Consider the following 26,459-nt stretch of genomic DNA (forward strand, 5'->3'; position numbering starts at 1 on the left):
TTTTGTCCCCTGGCACCCCTTTCTTGGTGGCCCTGTTTGTACCTTGCCTATCCCTGAAGGCCTCAAGATGCCTAACAATGTAACTGAAATAGAAATAATCCAAAAATACCTTTAAGCATGAAATAAAACAAACCAGCGACTCCCCACCACCACCTATAAACCTACCACAAACCAAATCCTCAAAGAGACAACAATTTTTGGTTCTAAAAATACATACAAAGTCAGCACTTGCTATCTTCATCATCGACAAAAGGCCCTTTGTAAGAGCCCCCTAAAAGAATAGAATGCCAAGTTTACACAGCCTCAGAAAGGCAACTCCAGAGGGCTAGAAAACAGCCTGAGCTCACCAGTAAGGCATTAACTGGAGTTGAGGGATTTGTAGACAATAAGCCACAAGACATGAGGGGGCTATATTAAGGAAGGGGAATCTTCCAAAATCAAGAACAAAGAGTCTGCTGGATCAGACCTGTTTCATACAATGGCCAACCAATTACCCTCGAGGTCAATAGGCTTTAGAGGTTGAGACTGTCACCTACTGCTGCCTCCCAGCACTGGTATTCAAAGGTTTGCTGCCATTGGATATGGAGTCTTCAGTCACTGTGGCTGGCAGCAGTGCCAGTTCTAGGTTTTGGGGGGCCCTGAGTAGGCAGCCTTCCACCTCCAGGCCCCCCGTGTCTCCCTTTCTATCCATTCACTTGTATGTTTTACCACCTGTTTTCCCATCTGTATGTTTTCCCTTGGTTACAAGCCCTTCTACCACCTGCACCCCATTAGTGCCCTTTCCCTAACAGCACTGGCTGGTGCGTGCAGCTGCCGTGTTTGCCAGGAGGGCTGCCACTGTGTACCACCTGCATGCATTTCTCCATCAATACTGGAAAGCTGGAAGCATGGGTGCTGAAGCCATTGCAAGCAAATGGGCAGGGAAAGGGAGGTTAACAAGTGGGAGGCCATGACAGTGGGCCCCACCAGAAGCCCCAGCTCAAGGGAATGCTGACACCAACCTTGGAAAGTAGTCACTAATGGACCTCTCCTACATGAATCTGTCTAACCCCCTTTTAAAGCTAATAAGAACATAAGAAGAGCCTGCTGGATCAGAGTCCAGTGGTCCTTCTTTTGCCATTGAAACAGAGAAGGCAGGGTGTATGTCCATGAGTGCCTTGCATTCAAGTTCCTTACGTAGCATTTAAAATGGGATTTTGTTTTAAAGCAGGCTGAATTCATTTGAAAAGGAGTTTTTGTTATTTTAAAATTTAGCCTTACCTCACTGTGAAAACTAGTTATAGTCCATTGCTTCTGAAGGTGGGAGGGGAAGATAAAATATGTCTCATTCAGATGGTACAATGAAATTGTAACTGTTCTTCATGTGCTGGGGCAGATGTCTTGATTTATAACAGTACAATCAATTTAATTCTAGGATGCAGTGTTTGAATTTGGTATGTCTGGCTGTCATGGGGAAAAATTAGACTGTATGTTTATATGTAAACAGAGAAAACTGTAATTGTACTTCTGTAACTTCACTGATATCCACTGTAAGGTTGTGTTTTTTTGGGGGGAGCTAAAGTAGTGATGGATGTGAAAAGTAGCATTTCAAAAACTAATATATCTTTCTGCAAGTTAGTTAAACATAATTTCAGTGAAATGCGTTCATCTACTATTATGTCTATTAATCTTAAGAGTTTAAGACTTACAGCAAGCAGTGACAAGAAGATAATTCATCCTGTAAAAGTATGAATGTTTTGTGCAATCCTTACAACACATCTCATGCTGAGATTGGTTTGCCTATACTTTCATTTTCTTTGCAAAGGGAGGGCCATTAGATGTTTAAAGCCAGGACTGTACACACTGTATTTCATGCCCTATGTTTTAATTGTTGGTTTTTGTTTTTGTATGTGCATTTTAGCTTTGGTTTTAGTGTTTTTTAAGATGTGGTTTTGTTTTTAATCTGTTAGCCACCTCGCTGGCATTTATGAGAGCAGAAAGGCGGGGTATAAATTCTGTAAATAAATATCTGGCATAGAATGTGGAAAGATTTTTGAGCTCTGAGTATAGCATGCCCACTTTTAATTAGAGAAAACCTCAGCTTTGCAAAAATAGTTTGTAGGTGATCTGGTGAAAGTTTAGAAACCAAAAGAAGACTTGAATAGGAGACTTGTCCTGCCCATTGGGAAATCTGCTCACATTTAGAGAAATTATCTTTATTTATTAAAAAGACTGTGTGGCCAGACACTTCCATCTATGACCATATTTTATTCCATATCTAGTTTTCTGCTGATTCCTGGGAAGTGGTAGAACTAAAGGCATATATTTAAGTCACAGAATTCACGTCACAGCCTTATCTCGCTTATCCTACAACTGAAAAAAAAATACAGTTTCCAAATGATTTCTTTCCATGGCCTTTTCTCCAGAATCAGCAAAAAAAGTTGCTTGGCAGTTGTGGGGAACTAACACACTCCCAAAGGTAGAGATAGCTTTGTGTTAGAGAACATGGAAAGAATCAGAAGCATAGGGAATTTAGGAGGTAAGTTTTCTGGGCTCTTAAGAGGAATTTCTTTTAAAATCTGCAGATGAGAGGGCATCAACCAAAAAAGTATTTTGGTACTAAAGTGTCAGAACTCAAATCTGCCACATAAAAAAATCTGTCATGTAATTCTGATTCCCCCCACTAATTTCTTCTCCTCCCCTGCCCCAACTGTAGGCTCTGCGACTGGCACAGTTCCCTCTACTGTCTTGTCTTATTCTGACTATATCTCTCGTCCTGAAGACCATACGAGCCTCATTCGTTTCGATAAGGATGAGACAGAGAAAACCTGCCGTGTCATCATTATTGATGATTCACTTTACGAAGAAGATGAATTTTTCAATGTCACGTTAAGTATGCCAATGGGTGGACAAATTGGAGCAGAATTCCCCAGCACCAAAGTGATCATTCTGGCAGACACAGATGATGGTGAGTAGATAAAATCATGTGAGATGCTTGTTAGTTTGTTGCATGAAAGAGATCTGCATGATTATGAAGTCAAGCTGTAATTCCCCTCTCCCTCTTATACATTGTCTATTCCTACCTCATATGCATTAAAAAAAAAGGTCCAGACTACGTTATGTTAAATTGCATGTAGTTTGTCTTCTGGATGGGGGAGGAGGTGTTGTGTGTTTTAATTTTATTTCATTATTTATTAGCAAAAGATATAACCTGTTTTAAAGCCCAATCAGGGCCACCAAGGCAGCTTGGTATATTTTTCAAAATGCACTGGAGGCTGCATTTGCAGCTGGAAGACTGATGTATGGGGCAGGGCTTCTTATCCCTTTCGTGCTATTTTTCCACTAAAAATTGCCAACCCAGCTTTGGAGGGGATGACAACACATATATGCTACCTGTATATTTTCCCATGAGTGGTGAAAAGCAGCTGGGAAGTGATTTTTAGCAGGGAAATACAGCACAAAAGGAGGTGGTTAGGAAGCGCAGTTTCCTGTGGTAGTCTTCCATTAATGACTGAAGTCTAAACAGCTGTATTTTGTAAAAGGGAAAAAAATGGTAACTAAACCACATGCAAGTGGAAGTCAGGCATAGTTTGCTCTTCAGTCCTGTGAGGACCATAGGTGGAACTTGGTGCAAACCTGTCCAGTTATTCATGTCTAAGCCCAGTTTAGGGTTCCCAGCCTCCAGATGAGGCCTGGAGATCTCCCACTTTTACAGCTGGTCTCCAGCCAACAGAGATCAGTCCCCCTGGATAAAATGGCTGCTCTGAAGGGTGGGCTCTATGGCCTGGTGCCCTGCTGAGGCCCCTCCCCTCCCTAAGCCCCACCCTCCCTAGGAACCACCCCCCAAAGTGTCCAGGTATTTTCCAACCTAGGGCTGGCAACCCTAGCCCAGTTAAATCAATGGGCTTATAAAATAGTAGATCTGCATAGGACTGCTTTGTTCATTTTTTAAAGATGAGTTGCATTTGCATGTTTGTCAAAAGTTAACTAATAGATCAGTTTATGTGGAGAAAGAGTTTATTAACCCACTGTAACAAACAGATTTTGTAACGGAAGGTGCTAAGGTATCAGCGCAGATGACAGAACTGATTCTGCTTATTAAAGAAGTCTTTGCATTTAATTTGTTAAAAATAATAGGTTTGTGTACTTTTTATTAGCCATCCATATAGGATGGTCTCTGCCATGTCTAGTGGTTAAACTTAGGATCAGCACCCCCTGAGAAACTTAACAGGGTCCATTAAAAGTTGGGCACTACTTAATTGTAAGATCTTACATTCCATCTTTACAATAATGGGAAATATCCATGTCTTTCTTTAACAGGTCATGTTTGTTTGTTTCAGGACCCTCTGATGTTGTAAATGTGTTACAATTTCAAATTCAAAAATACTCAACTTCCTTTAGTAATAAAAATTTTGAGGCTGACTTTCTGTTGACATAAATAATTTGGATTAAATGGTGCTTTTACTCTAAATCAGAAAATAACATTCTGGTCAATTGCTGTTTGAATGCTCTCCCAAAGTTCAAGAATTCAGGACAGACACGAGCAAATGAATAGGCTGAAAGATAATATTTTGTTTTCCTGGGCAGAGAAAGGAAGAGAACTGCCCACAGAAATCCCAAAAGAGTAGAGTTAATCAAGCCATAATGGCCTTTTAACTAGACAGAACTTGTCTAAAAGCCATTATACTTTTCACTTGCATTACATCCTTCCTTCTTTATCCTTTTTTGCTAACAGGAAAGGAGAATAAAGAGGGAATTAAGCCATTGTGAAAAGAAGAGTTATTTTCTTTCCCAGATTTTAAAGGCCAGGTTTTTGGTCTTTTTTTCTTAAAGTTCCTGAAAGAAATCCACTTGGCAACAATGGACGGAGTTGCTTCCCATGCTGTGTACTACTCTCAGAACTAATGGCATTAATGGCAAATTAACCACTGTTCCATAGTATGTTTCTTATCACAACTTGATTTGGCGTCAGGATAGTCTGCTTGTCTGACTTGAGCAGAAAGCTGTCTCTTAGATTTCATTAGCACACACTCTTAAGCATGGGAACAGTCCCATTAACCAGTTGCTGTGCTGCAGTGTTTTGCTGGACAAGGGAAAGCCTTTCAGAAAATGAAGCCTCTCATAACAATATCTTTTGGGGAAAGAATGTACCAATGTGTTGTAAACCACTGTATTCTTCACAGGATTTGTGTTGGGATAGGAATCTCTGGAGTGCAAAAAAATTCAGGATGTTCCAGCGACTCTCTATGATGCGACCAAAATCAAAGAAAAAAATTACTAAGCAAAGGAGCACCTAAGCATCATTTAGCCAGGGGAAGTGTTGAGAGCCCCTCCCCTCTATATAAATAGCTGCAATGGGAATTCTGTCAAGAGAATACACAATTGCAGAGGTCCAGAGCCTGAATGTCAACCTGGCATGGTTGCCATGGAGACATGGGGGGTGAGAGCAAGAATGTATACTTTCGTTTCTGGCCACTATGCTGTTATCTGTCTTGACTTAGCCATGTAACCTTGAGACCTGTCTCTGGTATCCTCTTTCCCCTGAGAATTTCATGCTGTTAGTTAAGAACATAAGAACATAAGAGATGCCAATTTTGGATCAGGCCAAAGCCCCATCCAGTCCAACACTCTGTGTCACACAGTGGCCAGAAATACCAGGTGCCATCAGGAGGTCCACCAGTGAGGCCAGGACATTAGAAGCCCTCTCACTGTTGACCCCCCCAAGCACCAAGCAGACAGAGCGTCACTTGCCCCAGAGCCCCTATCTATACCTTGTGGCTAATAGCCACTGATGGACCTCTGCTCCATATGCTTATCTTATTCCCTTTTGAAGCCGTCCATGCTTGTAGCCGCCACCACTTCCTGTGGCAGTGAATTCCATGTGTTAATCACTCTTTGGGTGAAGAAGTACTTCCTTTTATCCGTTCTAACCCGACCGCTCAGCAATTTCATGGAGTGCCCACGAGTTCTTGTATTGTGAGAAAGGGAGAAAAGTACCTCTTTCTCTACCTGCTCTTTCCCATGCATAATCTTATAAACCTCAATCATGTCACCCCTCAGTCGTCGTTTCTCCAAGCTAAAGAGCCCTAAGCGCCTTAACCGTTCCTCATAGGGAAAGTGTTCCAACCCCTTTATCATTCGAGTTGCCCTTTTCTGCACTTTTTCCAAAGCTATAATATCCTTTTTAAGGTGTGGTGACCAGAACTGCACACAGTATTCCAAATGAGGTCTCACCATTGATTTATATAGGGGCATTATTATATTGGCTGATCTGTTTTCAATACCCTTCCTAATAATCCCCAGCATAGCATTGGCCTTCTTTATTGCAGTCACACACTGTCTCGACATTTTCAGTGAGTTATCCACTACAACTCCAAGATCTCTCTCTTGATCAGTCTCTGCCAGTTCAGACCCCATCAACGTGTATTTATAGTTAGGATTTTTGGCTCCAATGTGCATCACCTTGCACTTGGCCACATTGAACCCCATTTGCCATGTTGACGCCCACTCGCCCAACTTTGACAGATCCCTTTGGAGTGCCTCACAATCCTCACTGGTTTTCACCACCCTGAACAACTTTGTATCATCCGCAAATTTAGCCACTTCACTGCTTACTCCCATCTCCAAATCATTAATGAAACCTCAGTTGTAACAAAGAATCCTTAAGAGTCTGGATCCTATCAGTGTCTCAGTAAACTTTAATTCTCCTGAATGACTGTTATTGGGAAGAATATAGAGAAAATAATTATGATTCGTCATCACCAACAAAAATAAATGGAGTCTTGATTGGGTTGCTAAATATGATCTATAGACATAATGAACTTTATGAAAAATAAGACATCTAGATATCAGTATATATACGGTAATTCTCAGCATGGCCAAACCTGTAAATACTTAAATCCGGAGTCTGGAACCATGAATAGAACAGACAGATCTTTCTACAAACCTGAGAAATGCCCCAGATTGCAGAAAATTCTGAAATCTTAAAAACAACAAAATAACAAGAAACATACACTGCCGCCCAAATAATAAATGTAGCATATGAAGCTTTAAGAAACCACTGCTAGTTAACCACAGCAGTATTGCTTGCCTTCAAGTCTTAGTTATCATTTGATGCCAAATGATGCGCTGTTATCATTTGGCATCTAAAATCACTCCACTCTCCAAGATATAAGGACCAATCCAAGTGTTCTAATTCCTAATCAGGGTCTTTTTGAATAAAATAAAATCCAGATAGGAACAGAGAAATCCAATCTTTTTTTTAACTTTTCAGAATAAGCCAAAATAATTTCCTCAGTGTAAACTGTGCTTGTCAGAAGAATCCATCCATCCTCCCTCCCTCCCTCCCTCCCTCCCTCTGAAGAAGTGTGCTTGCAAAAGCTTACTTATACCTGGAATAAAACGTTGTTTTATTCTCTCTCTCTCTCCCCCCCCCCTCACTCCTCCCCCCCCCCCCCCTCCCTTCCTCCCTAAAAGAGGAGGAGCAGCCCTGGAGAAGGAAGCAGAAGCTGTGGAGGGGGCGTGGTTGTCTTTGTATTTATGCCGCCGGAAGCAGCCACTGAGGGAACTATGTGTGGGTGTGAGGGGAGGAAGGGAGGCAAGAGGCAGGAGGCAGGAAGCAAAGAGCCACTGAGGGAGCTGGGGGAAAAGCAAGCTATGGTGTGGCTGCAGTAGCCCTGGGAAAGGAAGCAGGAGAAGGAAGTTGCTTGTGGGCCAGAACTGAGCCCTGTGGGGGCCAGATCCAGCCCACGCCATGTTTGACACCCCTGATCTAAAATTCATCTGATCATATAAATATAAATCATATAATTATATAATATTAAAAAAAATTCTGTAATTTAAAAATCTTTGTCATTGGTTTCAAAAGCAGTATTTGCTTGTAAGATGGCAATGTGATCAATTTTGGTATCAGGTTATTTTCCAGTAAATTTTAATGATATACAGGTTAATACAGTTTTTGATCCAAACATAAAGAACTGGTGTACTCACCCCTTCCCTCTTAACTTCTCTGGAAAACTCCTCCTGTGCAGTACTGCATTTAATGTTTCAGCTGGACAGGTCAGCAATCTCCCATGCGCAAGTGGAATTATCTTCAGCTCATCTATGGCACACTTTGAATGCTTATACCTCGTCTTTTGAATGCTTCCTTTGAGATATGCTAGCAGTCAAATTGGACAGTACTGATCTTGATGGGCAACTTGATGGGCAATGTATAAAGCACTTCTATCAAAGATGCAAGGCACTGCAGGTATCAAATACAAGAGAAAATGGAAAGGGGGCAATGATGGACCCCATTCACTTCCCTCCCTCAGAGGCAAGATTTCCCCTCCATTTCTATTTTCCTTCACTGACTAAGCAGCCCTGGAAACATCTTTCCCTTGAAGAAACCTTGTGTGTCCTACCCTGTCAGTAAGGTATATTTTGGGTGTTAGCTCAGCCCAGGAACTTGAGGGAAAGTATAGAACTGGCCTTAAACCCTTGAAAATGGCGATTAAGACTCTTTTAAAATTCAAAAATAACAAAAGTTTTTATTTAAACATCAAAGGGCAAGGACAGGTGAAATCAGGGGTTCCAATTACTAAGATAGAACTATTACAAGTACAGACTTTTGTTCTTCTATATCAGGCTAATGAGAGGTTCTTAAATTATGCACAGTTACTTAGATCTTTATGTTGGGAGGCTTTTGTTCCAGTGTTTTCCCAAAGACTCTAATGCACTTTATTTGTTTTAATGCTGACTCTTTTTGGTGCCCAGATGGCTGGTACCCTCTTCCCAGTACTCAAACCCCTTCTCTTTGGAACACCAGTACTCTTCTTGAGTTGTTCACTGACTTTTAAGGTCTCTACAGGCAGTTTCTAATCACACCAAACCATGAAATTCTGTACTCCTCAGAAGGACAAATTTAGAGTCCAAGACCAACAAAAATTTATTCGAGGTATGAGCTTTCGTGTGCGTGTACACTTTTTCAAATAAAATGGAATGGGAGGTAAGGTTCAAATTTACAGATGGGATGAACAGCAAATTAACATATAACATGATGAAGATGTTTTAAGATATGCAAAACCAGAATTAAATAACATGCTAAGTTTATCAGGTCAGCAGTTCTAAAGCAATAATATGTCAAAATAAATCATATTCTGATGTCAGGCTGTTTGGCCCACCCTCCCGACCCTTTTTAGGAATAGTTGTGAGGTGGGGGGGTTGAATGCTGGTTTGTTTCATTTAATCTCTTCCTTGTTGCAACTTGGTGGCATCAGCATGGTGCTGGAGCCATTCTCAGGAAAGCTGGCTTGCATGCCCATTTTCCTGAGTAGGGGGATCCCCTTAAGGAATTTTGGTGTGAGGATCAAGAAGAATGTCCAGCCCGAGGGCACTGCCAGGGATTACCCTCATGCTCAGGTGACAGGGGAGACCACTCCGAGGTGGCCGCCCTTGTGGGATCTAGCAACCTGTCACCCCAGGGTTTCCTGTGACCCCAGCCAGCAGGCTGGTGCAGGCAGGGGTTCATTGACTGGCAGGTGGGCCAGTCAGTGAACAGGATCTGGTACCCCATGCTGTGCCAAATCTCATTACAGCTGTAACCAGTAAAGTTGTGGCCATGTTTATTCCAATTTTAGTAAAAAAACCAACAACCCAACCCTCTGGGTGTGTGTGTTATTTCAAACCTGGGTGTTAGCAGGGTTATGGTTCAGGGAATAGCGGATCCCTTGCCTTTGGGTTAGGGTTAGGGGCCACAAACCCGGATTAAGGTAATTAAGAGACATTTCTGTAAAGTAGTATAAGGTAGAGAAGTACATTCTTGTAAGACTTGAAAACAAAACAGATGCAACTTACAAATGTTGCAGTTGCCAGACTGAAGTAGCCAACATCTATAAGAGGAGACTGTGAAAATTATGGGAGACTTTTGGAAGGAAGTGATAGGAGTAATAGCATAAATAACTGATAACAAGTAACATTAATGCCTTAGGGGTGTCAAACATGCGGCCTGGGAGCCAGATCAGGCCCCCGGAGGGCTTCCATCAGGCCCACAGTGGAACTGGCCATCTCCTGCTTCCAATTCTGCTGCTGCTGCATCATAACTTGCTTCGCCAGACTCTCTTAATCACGTAGCCATTTCATGTTTTAACCTGGGTCCTAGGCTCAGAACTCTGAGCATGAGATTTCTGTGGTGAATGTCAATAAATCCAAAGTAGTTTTGCAGCTTACAGAGCTAATGTTTTAAGCATGTTTTTATTTTAAGAAAAAAAAAATCCCTTTGTGTTTGTGTCCTTTATAAAGTTCATATCTCCTCTACCTGGCATTACTTTTTATGACACATATGGCCTGGCCCAACGAGGTCTCATTTATGTCAGATCCACCCCTCATAACAAATGAGTTCGATACCCCTGCCTTAAGTAGTTCTCTTAAATGATGGCAGGAGATATATCTAAAAATGAAAACAAAGAACTAGCAAGGAGTTTGATAACTGCAGGCAAAACGTTTAAAGCAGGTCATTGCCTTAGGAACCATGTACCGAAGAATGGCTTTGGAAAGTCTGGAAAGTAATGCTAATGTGTAAAGCTATGACAGTTGCTGATTTGCACTTAAGAAGAAAGTACACAATTGGGGAAAATGGCAATTTATCATTTTTTGTGCTTGTACAAATTCATTACAGGAGAACATGCATGCATAGATCATCAGTGCAGTGGAAATATTCATATCTGCATTGTGATGGAGAAATGTACAGCAAATATTGTTCATTACTAATTTTTCTTCATGTTGCTCTTTTCTGTTTTGAAATGTGTGCTTATCACAACTGTTTTTACAAAAACCCATTAAATCAATGTTTTAAAACTGCACTGTGTTAGTGAAAATTGCAAAACTATATATCATGGCTGACTTCATCCTAGTGTTTATAAATCTTGCAGTGGAAAAGAAATAAATTCAAATGTTATTAACAAATGTTCAGGTGTTTATAGAAGGATATACAATGCAGTTATTCCCATTTAAACACTGAATCCGTGGCTAAGAAAAAAATTGTGCTGAGAGAGGAGACAGTATCATAATTCAACAAGATCATTATCAGATACCTCTCAGATGTTCACTCAATAATAAAATAATTATGGGGCTTCCGGTTTCGGCGCTCGCCATGGCGGTCACTCTCTCCCGGACCTCCAGGAGACAATCGCCAGAACTCGTGGCAAAGAGGGGGTACGATTGTCCGCATCCCCCATGGAGCCCTTGCGATGGGCTCCAAGCCATGGGGCGCTAGAAGACTTCCCCTCCGGTGATTCTGCCGGTGAGGGGGGCCATTCATGCCCCGACGGTCCTGCTACGGAGTTTACTGATGGAACTAGAAGCGCACACTGGATCAAGCGCCAGGTGATCAAGCAATTTGGTACTTAAAGCAAACTGAAAACTGTGTTGCCATTGAACTGTGACTTAAGTTAAAGTGAGAACATTGGGAAAAAGCTGAAAGCTGCCCCGTGGGAAGCAGGGGGGGGGACTCTCCTCCGAAAAGACAAATATAAGCGAACTTTACTGTTTAAGCGGGTGGGGCAGGCTTGTGAAGCGAAAAGACCGAAATAAAGGACTTTTAAGAACTTACCAAGTGCATTGGAGAACTGTGATAACTTTCAGTGAAAAGTAAACTATTCATCAAAAATGGTGTCTCAAATGAGGAAAGAGGAGAAAAAAAAATAGCGAAAGCTAAGTCTTCCGGAAGTGCTAGTCCAGCGAGTGTTGTGCCCAGACAGGACACAACTTCAGACCTGCAAAGGATATTAAATGAAGCACTACATTCTCTGCTGGAACAGGTGATGGCAATAAATCGAAAACTAGACACACAGCAAGCTCAAATCAACGAGACTGTAAAAAAGATAGATCAAACTGAGCAGGAGCTTAAAAAAGATGATACCAATGCCAAAAAGCTACAAAAACAAATGCAGGCAATGGAGAGGAAGTGTCAAATAGATGAGTCTCAACTACTACAGTTGCAAATGGAAAGGGCAAGCTATGCCCTAAGATTCCAGGGAATCCCCGAGGAAAAAGGGGAGAATCTCATACAGATAATGTGTGAAGCCTTGTGGCAAATGGCAGATATTAAAGCAGAGACTTTGCAAAGTGATATTGATACAGTCTTAGATCGTATACGGAATTTATAAGCAAAAATAATCTGCCGGGAGAAGTGATGGTGAGATTCTCCAGAAGAAGTGTGAGAGATCAAATTGTCAAAGTGGCTAATGGAGTTACCCTGAAAATTAAGGGCAAAGAGTTAAAGGTCCTAAAAGATATTCCATTTGAAATAAGGAGGAAAAGACGCAAATATAAAGACTTGATCATTTCTACAAGAGAAACAAATTGCCTACAGATGGATTTTGCCTAAAGGAGTCATCTTTAAATATGTGAATGGAAAAGAGAAAATTGACACTGTGGAAAAGGCAAGAGAATTCTTGCATCTTCATAGCTGTCCAGCAGATGTGGAAAAAGAAGAAGAAAAAGACAGCCCCAAGGAGGGTGGCGGAGATGGAGCAGAGCCATCTTTTGATGAAGAATCAGACTCAAATTTGGGGGCTGCGCCCCCCCCCCCAAATAGGCCATAAATTGAGGAAGACAAAGGATAAAAATGACTTGTTATCATAAGTCTGAAGTTCTAAAAATGTTTTTAAAAAATTTTTAGGCTCTTTATGAAGTCATAGTAGACGATGATTTTATTTAGACTTGAAGTTTAATAGGAGGATGAACATGTTCAATGATTTTACATGTTTATATAAACATGTAATCTTTTTAAAGCTGTTTGTATGACACCTACTCTTGGGGTTTTAGAGGTTTCTTTTCTTTATCCCATAGTTTGTAGACCCTTCCCAATTTTTTCATGTAATGTTTAGTTAGAGAAAATGCAATTAAAAAAAAAACCCTTCGGGGGACCAAAAAAACACTACAACAATAAAGTAATTATGCATAGTATTTCCTTTCTCCAAATCTGGTATGAGAATCTGAAAGCAATAACATGAAGTGTTAAAAACCTGAATACTAAATTAAGCTTATGGTGCAGATTAAACTGCTTGGGAATCTTAAAATGCATGAAATATCACATTGCTTAGTATATTTGGATCTGTCCTGGGTAGGCATCTTAGAAGTCATAATCAGGAACTCAGGCCCAAGATTTCTATTGATCATTAATATTAGGGTGCCAGTCTGGAGTATCTGTTACTAGTTGTCCTATCTAATCTTTATTGGGTGGCAGAAATGAACTGGGTTCTTTTTGCTCACCCGTGTGTGTGTGTGGGGAGGGGGTTGAAATAATGAAATAGAACTGAAAGGTGATAATTGTACTTAAAAAGGGATCTTGCTGTTTTCTACTGGCTTTGGCTGTAAATTACTCTCAAGATCTGAGACCTGGCTCCAGACTCACGGGGCATCTCTAAATGTGGGCTCACATCACAGGAGAGAAAGTGAGAATTAAAGGAAATGACAGAGGCTATGTAATGCTTTTCAATAATTAACTTTTGTCATTTTCCTTAAAACAACCTGAATCCCTAAGTGGAGTGACTTGAGAAGGTGGGTTGGGCATAAATTCTTGAAAGACAAGCACTAGAGGGAGGTCACTCCTCATCCGAGATGTTTCTCTTTGAGTATGTCTGTAATTTGAGCAGGGAGCCTGTTTCTGGATAGTTTTATTTGTATTTCTTTGGACTGACCTCAAGGAAAACCAGCTAAGTATGTTTATAAGAGAAGCTTCCTGTGCATGGTTGTGATTGGCCAGAAAGCAGTTTTTCAGCATTTTAAGAATTGATTGTTGTTTGTTTATTTGTTTGAAGGGTTGTCTGTACATTTAACTGAATAAATGTGCATGCTGTGCTTTACTAATGAAGCTGTCCTGTGGCTGAGGGAGAAACCTAATTTACATGTATATTCATATTTACCCCTGTTTCCAACCTAGCAGCCACAGCTTAGGGCAGCAGAAGGAAAATGAAAACTCTGAATGGGAATTTAGCAAACAGAGCTGGGAACATTATAATTCAGTTTGTGTTCCTTGGGTCAATGCATAGAGCTGCTGAGGAGCTCCATTTCTCATGTGCTTGTTCTCTCCCAGTTTGCCTGGATGGGATGTCTCTTTTGGCCTGTTGTCTACCAAGATTCTCCTCCTGTGCCACTGCAGTCACCCATCCAAAATGGCTCCCACAACCTTCTCTGCAAATGTACCGTCCCCGACCAGTCTTTCTTCCCATGCTTCCAGTGTAAATTACCTTTATAGAAGCCACAGGGATACTCAAGCCATTCTTTTCTTCATGGACACTTACAAAATAGGCAACTTTTGAGTTCCTCTTAACATTTTAAGATGGGACCTGGGGACCAAATTCAGAGATTAGTCCTTAACACAAACCAGTCCTGGATTTGGTGGGTAATTGAGTACCTATGAAGCTAGAGAAAGGAAATGTGGGTATAGAAAACTGAGAGGAAGGGGTAAAGATGCCCTGACTTGGATGGCCCAGGCTAGCTGGATCTCATCAGAAGCTAAGCTGGGTTGGCTCTGGTTAGTTCTTAGATGGAGACCACCAAAGAAGTCCAGGGTGGTTGTACAGAGGTAGGCAATGGCAAACCTCTGTTTGTCTCTTGCCCTGAAAACTCTATGGAGTGACCTGCCTTGAAAACCCTATGGAGCTGCCATAAATTGGTGTGTGTGTGTGTGTTCTCTCCCCCCCCCCCACATCTCCTCTCACCCTGCCCAGCCCACAGGTCCTGGTGCACAGCTGCTGAAAGCTCACTTATGACTATGCAAAGATCTTTTTGCACTCCTATATGCAAGGAAGGTGGATGCTAGAACAGGGATAGAGATAGAGTACATTTGAGACAGAAGGCTGAGTTTTAAAAGGTTGAGAAACATGGTCCAACTAGCACTCTGCATCTGATTTAGGAATATTTTTGTGCTGTTGCAGGGACAGGAGCCTAAATGTGTGTTTGTCTTTCACATAAAATACCATTAAATGATTAGTGTAATATATGAGAAGACTTAAAATATAAGAATTCAAAAGGTAATCAGCACACTTCTGACTGACTTAACATCTCAGGAAATGTTTTAAGTCCAATGTGTACTGTTAACCTTTTTTATAAAGATAAAAAGAAAAAGCAGTATATCCAGGTAGTTAAGACCTAAAAGCCAATCCTTTGATCTTTACTTTCTACATGCAGCTGAACAATATGGGTTTTGTAACAGACCCCTTGATTATACATGAGTAAAATCTACGTTCTGTATCATTTTCCTATTATACAGAAGTATGCTGTCTCATCATGTATAACTGAACAAAGGATCTGGTTGTACAGTAATGAGCTTTGAAGACAGAGATGCAAACAACTTGTGATTTTCCAAGGAAGCGGAAATCTTGTCATGGTTCTTTATAGGACTATTTAAGTGGCATGTCAGGTAGAACAGGTTTCAAGATCAGTTTGTGTTTGTAAATAAATAAGAGTTGAAGAAGTTATCCAGCTTGAGCAAACACTTTAAAAGTATTTTAAGACAATTACAAATAGATTTGTAAAGTGACTAATAAATGATAACTGGTAACCAAATAATTCTTTAAAATTAATGATCTCCCTTAATGAAGGTGCTTTATTAATCCAGAATATTCAGAGTTGTGTAATTTTGTTTTCATTCTAATTTTTCATATCTCAATGTGCTGTTAAAGTTCCTTATAAGTATAAGGAAAATTTGGAATATATGCTACACACAGTCAGAATCAATATTTAAAATGAATACAGGAAACGCACATATATATTCATTCAGAAATCTCTCACAAAATTGATTTTTCTTGGTCAGAGGTCCTGTGCTGACCATGTTCAGCTGAGTGATAGAGGCAACAGATGAGGGATTAATTAAAACAATCTCAATTTGATCGTTCTGCCACTATCTCTGTTGTGGAGGTTTTTCGACAAAGCATTAGTGGCACCGAGATGGAGTCATCTTTTTAAGAATATTATTTAGCAACAGAACAACACAAATATCCCTTTAAAAGTCTTTATTCTTCTTGAGCTTATTTCCAATAGCCTGTTTTCCACAGCTTATGCTAAAAAAGGGCAGAGGTGGAATAAGTTCAGTTGAACTGTTTTACTGACATACAACTGACAACATAATTGTTAATGGCATGGGCCAGTTTTGGAAAGAGCCAACAGAGGGGCAGAATTCCTTTTTATTTCAGTTGGTTTATCTGCATTTATGTGACAAACTGAAAATGCAAAAAGGAAAATCAAGTGTCATTCTTGGATAGTTAGGCCAGAATCATAACCCAGTTCTGCAGCTCTCTGATCATTCTGCTGCATTGCTTTTGCTTGATAGGGGTGTAAAAAAGAACGAGGAAAGGAGATATTTCCTTCTCCATCAGGAATGTAGCTTTAACTAAGCTAGTTATGTATTGACATTCAGATAAGAAGATATATTAGATAGGCCACTGTTCTCCTCCGGTTATTAGGGGGTTCCGCCTCAAAGATTGTTTAGGTCCACCTAGCAAGAATGGATTATATTTCAGAGACAAGTGATTAAATCCTCGCAACAACTGAGGCATGACTACTAGTGTCATGTTCTTAAGACCTCTAGTCATATCTTTTGTAGTCTCCTGATTAATTAATTTAATGTTTTGTGCATGGGAAGAGTAAATGTATTTAATTAAAATACTGATGATGTTGAAGAGTTTTTCCAGTACCATTCACATTCTTTTCTGTGCACTAAAGAGCACACCGTGATTAGCACAGTTTGCACTTGAGCCATCAAATGCTGCTGTTGTCTGACCTCCTTTTCCCCCCCTGAGCTGTGTGTTTGGGATTTATATCAGTCCCACTGAAAGAAGTGGATGATAAATGGGACGATATTGTGATGGACACTTACTGCTACTGAAGACACATAATGTATTCAATATTCAAGAAATATCGCACCATATCCCATCCACAGAAGTAAGTTCATTTACTCAGAAAGAAGAAATGCTCCTAAGTAGTATTCAGTTTTCTTTTTAAAAGTTCTGTCTTGGGAATTAAGGGAAGCAGCTTAATAGTATGTTTATTTTTTATGGTACAAAACCAGAACCGCTGGAAACATTCTGTATTCGTCTTACCAAAGTTTGGTGAAGAACCAAGAAAGATTTGTAGTATATTTTTAGAGTTGAAGTAAAAGCATATGAGGCTCTTCTCTGTGGTGACACACATTCTGAGGCCTTGCACCTCTCCATATACCCCCCTCTCTCACACACAATCCCATAGCCAGAAAAATTTTGGTGGGGGGCAGCCACATCCCTGTTAAAAAAAGAGAGAGAGACACCAAACAACCCCCAAGTGAGCAGCTAGCTCCAGAGGAGTCGGGGCAGCAGCAGGGAGACAACAACGGGGCAGCCAGCAGGCGAGGGAGGAAGGCGAGCCAGCCATGCCACAGGTAGATAAGTGCCACACTTGCTGCCCCCTCCACCTTCCAGTTTGACTCATGGCTCTTGCTGGGAGTGGAACTGGCTGTGCTGGTGCAAGGCATGTGCTCCTTCCCCACCTGCTCTTATTCACTTGCTCTGCCAGGCGGGTATCAGCCAGCCAACCGCTCTCGTCGCTTTACCTTTTCTCCAACCTGTCTGGGGGCCTCTGTTCTGAACAGATTGCGCATGGCTAGGAGAACCTCTACATGGATACAACCACAAAGTTGCATTCAATCTGTTGCCCATGCCGCTAGATTATTTACACATAGCACTGACCACATTAGATCTGTTATTGACTTGGCTCCCATAGCAGCTGGGAGAACACTGAGATGGCACTTCTGTCTGGACTCATGCAAGCAATTTGGCAGTCTGTAGACACAGTACAAATAGTTCATTTTAAAAGATGGCATTTAAAAAAAATAGGGATGCCAAAGATAGAAAAATTTAGTTAAGGGGAAAGTCCTGTGAATAATTTTTGGCATCCCGTTCAGTGTGCAGCTTCGTTTTCTGGCTTGGCTTATTTTTTCTGCAGGTACTTTTATGTACCATGGCTACTCTCTGCTTGTGTCATACTGTGATCTGCATTGCATATATCTGTAAGGGTAGATGGTGGTCTTTGGATGAGGTGTGACTATAACCTGTGTTCTACCGTGACACCATCGAATTTAAGCAGGGTGATCTTCTAAGGCAAGAGGTGATCAGTTTCTCTGCATTTATGGAACATGTTGTTTGTTTCATTCACATGTACTATCATGCACTATCCTTGTCTCTTCCATATACACAGTGGGTTGGATCCAGTGCAAAACTTCCAATTTTGCTAGACCTCCTGTACAAGTGGAAGTGCAAGAAAACACAGGCCACTTTCAGACAGCCTTTGTAATCTATTTTGGTAGACGGTTGCTAATGGATTTTTTAATGATTTCAGACACAACCATTTTAGCAACCAGCTGCTAACAGATTTTATTTACCTTTTCATACAAAGCCGCTTGCATCCAGTTAGCAAAGCATGGTTGAGCCATTCTTGAGCTCAACTGCTTTCTTCTGTTTTTACTTCTTTGTGCTGCTGAATCACTGTAGTGTGCTGTTTAAAATGTCTGCAGCACTTCCAACAGTGCCATACTGTTTTTCCTGCCCCTTTTCACTGTACGATCTTCCTCAAACTTTTTTTCAGTGTTCCAAGTTCAATGCTATACAGCATTTCAGTGCTACAGTGGCTCCATCAAGATGTGGAATGTTCCCATGTCAGGCTTAATGCAATATTGAGCCTATCTCGTTTATGTTAAAAGCAGATAATTGATAATATGGAAGAGAACATAATTAGGCAGTTGGTTCCCTTCCTCAACCGCAATGACCTGACAACAGTGATCCATGCGATGGTCACCTCGAGACTAGACTACTGTAATGCTCTCTACATGAGGCTGTCCTTGTCGCAAATTCGAAAGCTGCAGCTAGTGTAGAATGCTGCGGCCAGGCTTCTGATGGGTCTCCCCAGGTGGGAGCACATCCAGCCTGTGCTGAAGACACTGCACTGGCTGCCAATAGCATACTGAATTTGCTTCGAGGTGCTGTTCCTTACCTTTAAAGCCTTATATGGCCAGGGTCTGACATACCTGAGGGACCGCCTTTCCCTATACATACCCCAGAGAGCACTACGGTCAGGGTCTCAACATCAACTGGCCCTCCCGGGTCCCAAGGACACCAGGCTTGCTACTACCAGGGCCAGGGCCTTCTCAGTGGCAGTTCCATACTGGGGGAATGAGCTCCCAGAAAAGATCAGGGCCCTGTGGGATCATTTACATTTCTGCAAGGCCTGCAAGACAGAGCTCTTCCACCAGGCTTTCAACTAAGGAGCCGCCACCACTATTACCACCAACAATCCCAATCATAGAGCCCTAGCCCTTGGTTCTGACATGAAGAAGAGGAGGAGGAGGAGGAGATTGGATTTATACCCCACCCTTCACTACCCGAAGGAGTCTCAGAGCAGCTTACAAATTCCTTTCCCTTCCCCTCCCCACAACATACACCCTGTGAGCAACTTTCCCTCTAAGCTGTGGGGTCTTGTGAGCAAAAATTCTACTTTGTGAGCTACTGGCAGGTAGAGAAAGAGGTACTTTTCTCCCTTTCTCACAATACAAGAACTCATGGGCACTCCATGAAATTGCTGAGCGGTCGGGTTAGAACGGATAAAAGGAAGTACTTCTTCACCCAAAGAGTGATTAACACATGGAATTCACTGCCACAGGAAGTGGTGGCGGCTACAAGCATGGACGGCTTCAAAAGGGAATTAGATAAGCATATGGAGCAGAGGTCCATCAGTGGCTATTAGCCACAAGGTATAGATAGGGGCTCTGTGGCAAGTGATGCTCTGTCTTCTTGGTGCTTGGGGGGGCAACAGTGGGAGTGCTTCTGATGTCCTGGCCCCACTGGTGGACCTCCTGATGGCACCTGGTACTTCTGGCCACTGTGTGACAGAGTGTTGGACTAGATGGGCCTTTGGCCTGATCCAACATTGGCGTCTCTTATGTTCTTATGGCATTAAAGTTGTGAGCGAGCAATTTGGCTACTGCATAGGTTAGTCTGCTCTGGTGACATCCTTCCTGAGCTAACACAAAAATGTATGAGCTGGAGGCTAAAATATTGTGAGCTAGCTCACACTAACTCAGCTTAGAGGGAACGCTGCTGTGAGGTAGGTGGGGCTGAGAGAGCTCTTGACGGAAACTGGTCTTTCAAGAACAGCTCTGACAACTATAGCTCGCCCAAGGTCATCCAGCTGTTGCATGTGGAGGAGTGGGGAATCAAACTTGGTTCTTCCAGATTAGAGTCCATGCACTTAACTACTACACCAAACTGGCTCTCTCCAGCCTGTGCCGCCACTCATATCAGGAAGATCATTGAGCAGAACGTTTGGTTAGACTTTTGTATGCACTCATACAGTACACCATTGTTAAGCAATTAATTAATCATCGCCAGCACTTTACGACACTGAATTATTTATAATTGAATTGTTTTAGATGATCTTATGTGGATTTTAATTGTTATTTACGTATCAAATTGTGTAAGCTGCCCTGAGCCTGCCTCATGGGGAGGGGAGGGTGTAAATTAAATAAACAAACAAATAAATAAATAAATAAACTGGTTCTGTGTTTTGATAAATAAATAAATAAACTGGTTCTGTGTTTTGTTTTTCTTTAACTTTAAACTACATAGTCCAACTACATAGTCCATCTCACTGGGAGTGAGATCAGGATCTGTCTCTATGCCTATATATATTTATATAAATATATTTATTCTAAGTTGTATTTATGGCATGGATTTTAATTGCCGAGGATGCACAAACAAAAATACATGCAGCATAAATACCTCTCAGCATATGTGCATAGCAACAGAAACATGGGCATATTTATATCCCAACAGCTGTTCGCTGCAATTTACAATATGGGTTACAAATTGCTTATCATCAGTGCTTGGAAGTAGCAATGCAAGTGGCCTGTATACAGCCCCACAGTTAAGGAAAATGAAATATCCTTTGGGGGGGGGGAAGCAGTCTTCAGTGCTTGCTCCCTCTCAATGCAAGACGGTTAACTCCCCTCCCCAATTTTGTTTCTCAGGGTCATTCGATCCTTAGGAACAGCGTAGTGGGCCATCTACAGTGGAAGGGGCCATTGGCAGAAGCCTCCATCTCCTCTTAAGAAAACTTAAGTATTCTTAAGAATAGAAAGGAAGGTGAATGCAGGTCTGTATCGTTTTAAATTCTCCATTGTCCTGTTAACTAAAAAACAGAATGCTAAATTTTACTAGCACTATGAAAATAATCTCCACACAAACACCTAACTTTTATTTGGCATTATGTTGCAACAGCAATCACAGATATGCTAGTAAAGTGTGATATCTGCCATTAGACATTAGGTAATTGCTTTTAGTCTTTCAAGATACAATGGATCTTTGGTGAATATAAAGAGCAATTTCTTTTTCCTCATTAGTGAGAGAATTTATGCCAATAAAGAGAATTGAATTGAATAGTGAAAGAATTGGACTGCCAGAAGCTGCTCACATTTTGATCTATACTGACTTCAATGCCTGGAAGAAAATTTGTCCATTTAAAAGTGGTATAATAAGAGAAAGAGAGAGCAGGGGAACTGTTCCTAGAAATTTGTCCCAGCAGTATCTGCTAGTAGAGCCAAGCCTTTCCTTTTCCCTCCAGTGCTGTTTAACTGTATTCTGCCAGACAGATGGTTCTGCAAGATCCTGAATTATTCTGACAACACTCCAAGAGAGGAGAGGGTTAGTACTCCACAGAGGAGGGTTCAGAGGACCTTCTTCTCTTTATCTTAACCATCTCTGGTAACGACAACAATAGAATGACATGAAACACTCCATCTTGACCCTCTGAGTTGTCTACATACCAGCAGTTGTTCTGAGTCTCCACCCAGTGACAGGATGCTCTCCTGGCTTGCCCAACTCTTGGAGGGGTTCTCTAGCACTTCTCCTTCAATATACTGCTACAGTTGGTTAATTTTGGAATTTCCTGCCAATTGGGCCAGCATTTCCAGTTTCTGTTCTGTATTGCCAATTAAAGGCATCTTCCACCAGCAACTGGTTACCAGGGGGATACCTTACTGTAGCAACCAACTGCCTCCCTTCCCCTGGTGCCCATTTTGAATAGCATATTTAAATGGTGGAGTTCTAATTTGTATAGAGAATAGCTACCAGCATTTAAAATAGTTTTAAAAATATTAAAATACCACACACATTCTTTGCACAGTAATGGATTGAGAAAACAATACAAAGAAACAATGTACACACACAATCCTCTGTCTCTCAACTCTGTGCATGTCCTAGCTGGTCTTATTCTATGGCAGGCTCTTTAAAATTAGACATTGTGATGGGTTCTAATGGGTTCTACATTCTCACCAATGGTCTACACTGACAACTTTTCTACTTCCAAGCCTAATTCAAAATATTGTTTATGTCCTTGAAAGCCCTCCAGGGCAGTTGTTCCCATAGGAGTGTGCCTGAGAATTTTCTGCTCTATGAGAGACACACACACACACCAATTTTCAGAGGTCCTTTTTCACATTGGCAACTTGACTATGAAACTTCCTTTCAGTATTAAGCATCAAGTTAAAATGTTTTTATTCACATAGGCTTTTTGCTAAGTATAACAGTGTTTTTTTACTATATATGTCTCTGTGTTGTTTTTATAATTACTTATTTTAGTTGCTGCCATTGCTGAGTATTAATTATTTTAATTGCTGATTTTATATGAATGCGGCCTTGAAAATCTTGTGTTGAGCGGTGGGGTATATTTTTATTGATAAAGTAATTTAATGAAGTATACGTATCTTTGTAGATGTGTGTACAGTTTATGAGCTACATTGAGGGTCCCAATGGCATTGTATCGTGGAATATAAATGTTTTTCAAATGAATTCTAAAGGCAATGTATTCATTGTGTTATAAAAAGTGTAAAAAAATGATAGTGAAGATATTCTACTTCCTCAGGCCATGCTAATTAATGTACCACAAGCTCTTAAATTAGTGCTACTTTCAGTGAGTCTTGTGATGTATGATCTCTCACACTAAACAAAAGGGTGACTACTTAAGCCCGTTTTAACTATGACCTTTTCGCTGACCCGATTTGTAGGACTTTAGGGTGCTCCCCATTAAAGGGTAAGGTCGGTTTTTCACTTTGGGAAATCAAGGATGATTAAACTTTTAAAATACTGTGTGTATTGTAAATAAAGGGCTATATTTTGGCAACATTTTTGTTAATTCTGAAAATAATTTTGTTTAAAAATTAGTTTATTTTATTTTCTTGATTGGCATGATCATATTGTTTTAATCTTTTAAGAAAACTTGAAAGAGATTATCCTAAAATCATTGCTATATTCGTATCTAGAGGAGATAAAGATTTTAGGGTTTTTGTTTGAAATTGTTTCCTTGAAATTGCTACAGTGCATGTTAATAAATTAATTCTTCACATAAACAAATAAAAAACTTAAGATGCTCATGGTATTATGAGTAGATATCTAATGCCTTACATCTTACTTGCTCATTTACTATCTTTTAATATGTAAATGTATGCATTTTCAGTAATTTAACAAATATGTAATTCATGTTTCAGTGGAGCTGCAGTGGCTCAAGTGGTTAAGACGCTGAACTGCAGGCTGTGGAAGGTCGGTAGTTCAGCAGTTCGAGGCCCAAGTTGCCGCATGACGGAGTGAGCTCCTGTCTCTAGTTCCAGCTCCTGCCAACCTAGCAGTTCGAAAGCAAAAAATTGCAAGTAGATAAATAGGTACCACTTCAGTGGGAAGGTAACAGTGTTCTGTGCACCTTGGTGTTTAGTCATGCCAGCCACATGACCACGGAAACGTCTTTGGACAGCGCTGGCTCTTCGGCTTTGAAACGGAGATGAGCACTGCAACCCTAAAGTCAGATTCGACTGGCTTTCAAGCAAGGGAACCTTTGCCTTTAATTCATGTTTCGCTTTTGAAGATGCAGCATTTGATCACCTCAGTACCTTTTTAACTCGATGTATTTCATTGTTTGTTTTGAAATTGTTTGTGTTTCCTCTAATAATTATATTAGTTTATTGTTATTTATTATCTGTGTTATATGGCTGTATGTTGTTTGGGTATAGTTGTATGGAGTGGCAGGATATGAATGTTCAAAATACAACAAGGTAAGGCCCATCAATCCCTCAGGCACATTTGTGGGCAAACCATAGTTAGCCGTTAAGTTAGCTGAATTTAACTCTGTGTAGTTTTTACATATTACGAATATTAAAAAGCATGAGAAGAACTGAGGAACCCAGTATGAATGTATGCACAGAGACACATGTACAAACACACCTTGTGTTGGATCCAAACAGCTTTTCAGCTTTTGAACAAAGGAGGAGAGGGTTCCCTTTGACCAGCAAAAAGGCTATGCTGTGAAACCATGGACAAAAGCCATGTGGGATGGAGGCTGTAGTAAGAAGGGAATTGAGCAAGACTGAGTAAATAAAGCTGGCTGGATCCATGCCCTAGAATAGCCGGAATCCAAATTTTGTACCAAGAAAACACCTCAGCAGAAAATTACAGGAATTTTATGAAACAGAACAAATGTTTATAACTTGCAGATTTGTTCTGAGACTGTAGCATTTAGGATATCATAGACATCAGACTATTTTGACAAGGAAATTATGTGTGTCAGTAATAAGTAAACAAAATGTTTGTTGGGGAGGGAGGGGTAATCATAGATTAGGAAGCAGTATAATCTGTCTTCTGAATATGAAGGAATGGAAACTTGACAGTATATTCTATCATGTCTGAAGAGCAGAGTGAAGTTTTCATCTTGTTCATAATGATCTGTAAGCCTGTAAATATCTTTGGCACTTAAAAGATAAATCTGAGATACCAATGAAGTCAAATAGTCACTGGTCTCCAGTTCCTGCACTGTTACTGTGAAGAATATGGATGATCAGCTAACGTTTCCTTATTGGAGATAGAGCAAAGTGGGTAGCTGTGTTAGTCTGTCTGCAACAGCAGAAAAGAGTAAGAATACAGTAGCACCTTAAAGACTAACAAGTTATGTGGTTACCTATCTGAAGGTATCTCAGGGTTGCCAGACTCCCTGGTTTGGTGGGGTTACCTGCTTTTGGAGGGGTTCAACCCACCGCTGGCCAGCTGGCTGGTGGGGGAAGCCCTGCCCCCAAGCCCCAACGCCTGCAGCAACCCCTCTCTGTTCTCTCTTGAGAGAGAGGAGGGAGGGGGTGACTGCGGGGCCCACGCCTGATCTCCGAGTGGCATTGCTGCTTGGAGATGGGGTGCGTGGGGCCCTTGGAGATCGGATGCATGGGGCCCTCCGGCTGCCTGCAGTTAAAGGGAACCCTTTAGGTGCAGGCAGCCAAGGGCCCCACACGGGGCCCTCCAGCTGCGGCTTGCAGCTGGCAGGACCGTCCCCATAGGGGTGGGGCTTGGAGCTGGGACATCCCCAACATGACATCATCACAATAGGGATGCCCCGTCCCCTCCGGGAATGCCCTCCAAAATCCCCCACTGGGGACAAACATGGACCTGGCAACCCTATGGTATCTGAAGAAGTGAGCGGTGACCTACGTAAGCTCATACCCTACCCCAAATTTTGTTGGTCTCCTTATTCGAAAGTTTATTCGCTTGCATGATGCCTGGAATTCATCCCTCATATAAGAACCTTATTTGAAAGTTTATTCGCTTGCATAGATGCCTGGAATTCATCCCTCATATAAGAAGTGCCTAACAGCTGTATGTTTTTTCCTTCTTTTATGTACTGTCTCTAGAACCTTCTTTTTACTTTGGTGACACGGAATATCATGTGGCTGAGAGTGCTGGTTATGTGGAAGTTCGTGTTTGGAGAACGGGTACAGACTTAACCAAAGCAGCAACAGTCACAGTGCGTTCCAGAAAAACAGAGCCAATATCTGCAGAAGGTGAATCATCCAAGTAGTGCTCCTGTACACTCTATCTATATGTCAGTCCTTATCCTTTTACCCCTTGCAGAGGCCATTTTAAGGTTCCTACCAAGTCTTGCCTCACATTTGGAATGTGCATTTATTCCAAATGCTCAGATTACACAGTTTTGCAGAAGGCAAAAACTGACACCAATTTTCAATAAATAGTCCCTAAAACATTCCCCAGCATGTGTCACTCTGTGAAAACTAGGGTTGCCAGGTCCCAGCGGGGGTACCCCTGCTTTTGGGGGCTCTGATCTACTACTGGCCAGCTGGCCAATGGGGGAAACCCCACCCCCAAACAGGGATGTTGCCTGGAAGTGACATCATAGCATCGGGGACTTCGTACGGTGTCTGGTTTATGAGCCAACTGTATGGTTTTGAAGCCAAAAAACAGAGTTTCACGTGTGACATCACCGATGCGATAACGTCATTTCTGGGTGACAGCATCAGGGAACTGATCTCTGTTATATGGAGATCAGTTGTAACTCTTGAAGATCTTCAGGCCCCACCTGAAGGATGGCAATCCTAGGATTGAATGTTGTGGATGTGAAGACAAGATAAGAAATCTGAAAGGGTTCAATGC

At 41.4% G+C, this 26,459-nt stretch overlaps 1 protein-coding gene across 1 annotated transcript in view; it reads left to right on the plus strand.

The window, feature by feature from the left end:
• The window catches only part of FREM3 (FRAS1 related extracellular matrix 3), a 109,532-nt gene that overhangs the window by 54,939 nt on the left and 28,134 nt on the right, over nt 1–26,459 (plus strand). The window contains exons 6-7 of the mRNA XM_015422915.1: nt 2,696–2,947; nt 25,703–25,852. Of these exons, the coding sequence (XP_015278401.1) occupies nt 2,696–2,947; nt 25,703–25,852 (402 nt within the window). The remainder of the gene's footprint in view (nt 1–2,695; nt 2,948–25,702; nt 25,853–26,459) is intronic.

This window comes from Gekko japonicus, unplaced genomic scaffold (assembly GCF_001447785.1).
Source record: "Gekko japonicus isolate JY-2015 unplaced genomic scaffold, Gekko_japonicus_V1.1 scaffold110, whole genome shotgun sequence".
Lineage (NCBI taxonomy): Eukaryota > Metazoa > Chordata > Lepidosauria > Squamata > Gekkonidae > Gekko > Gekko japonicus.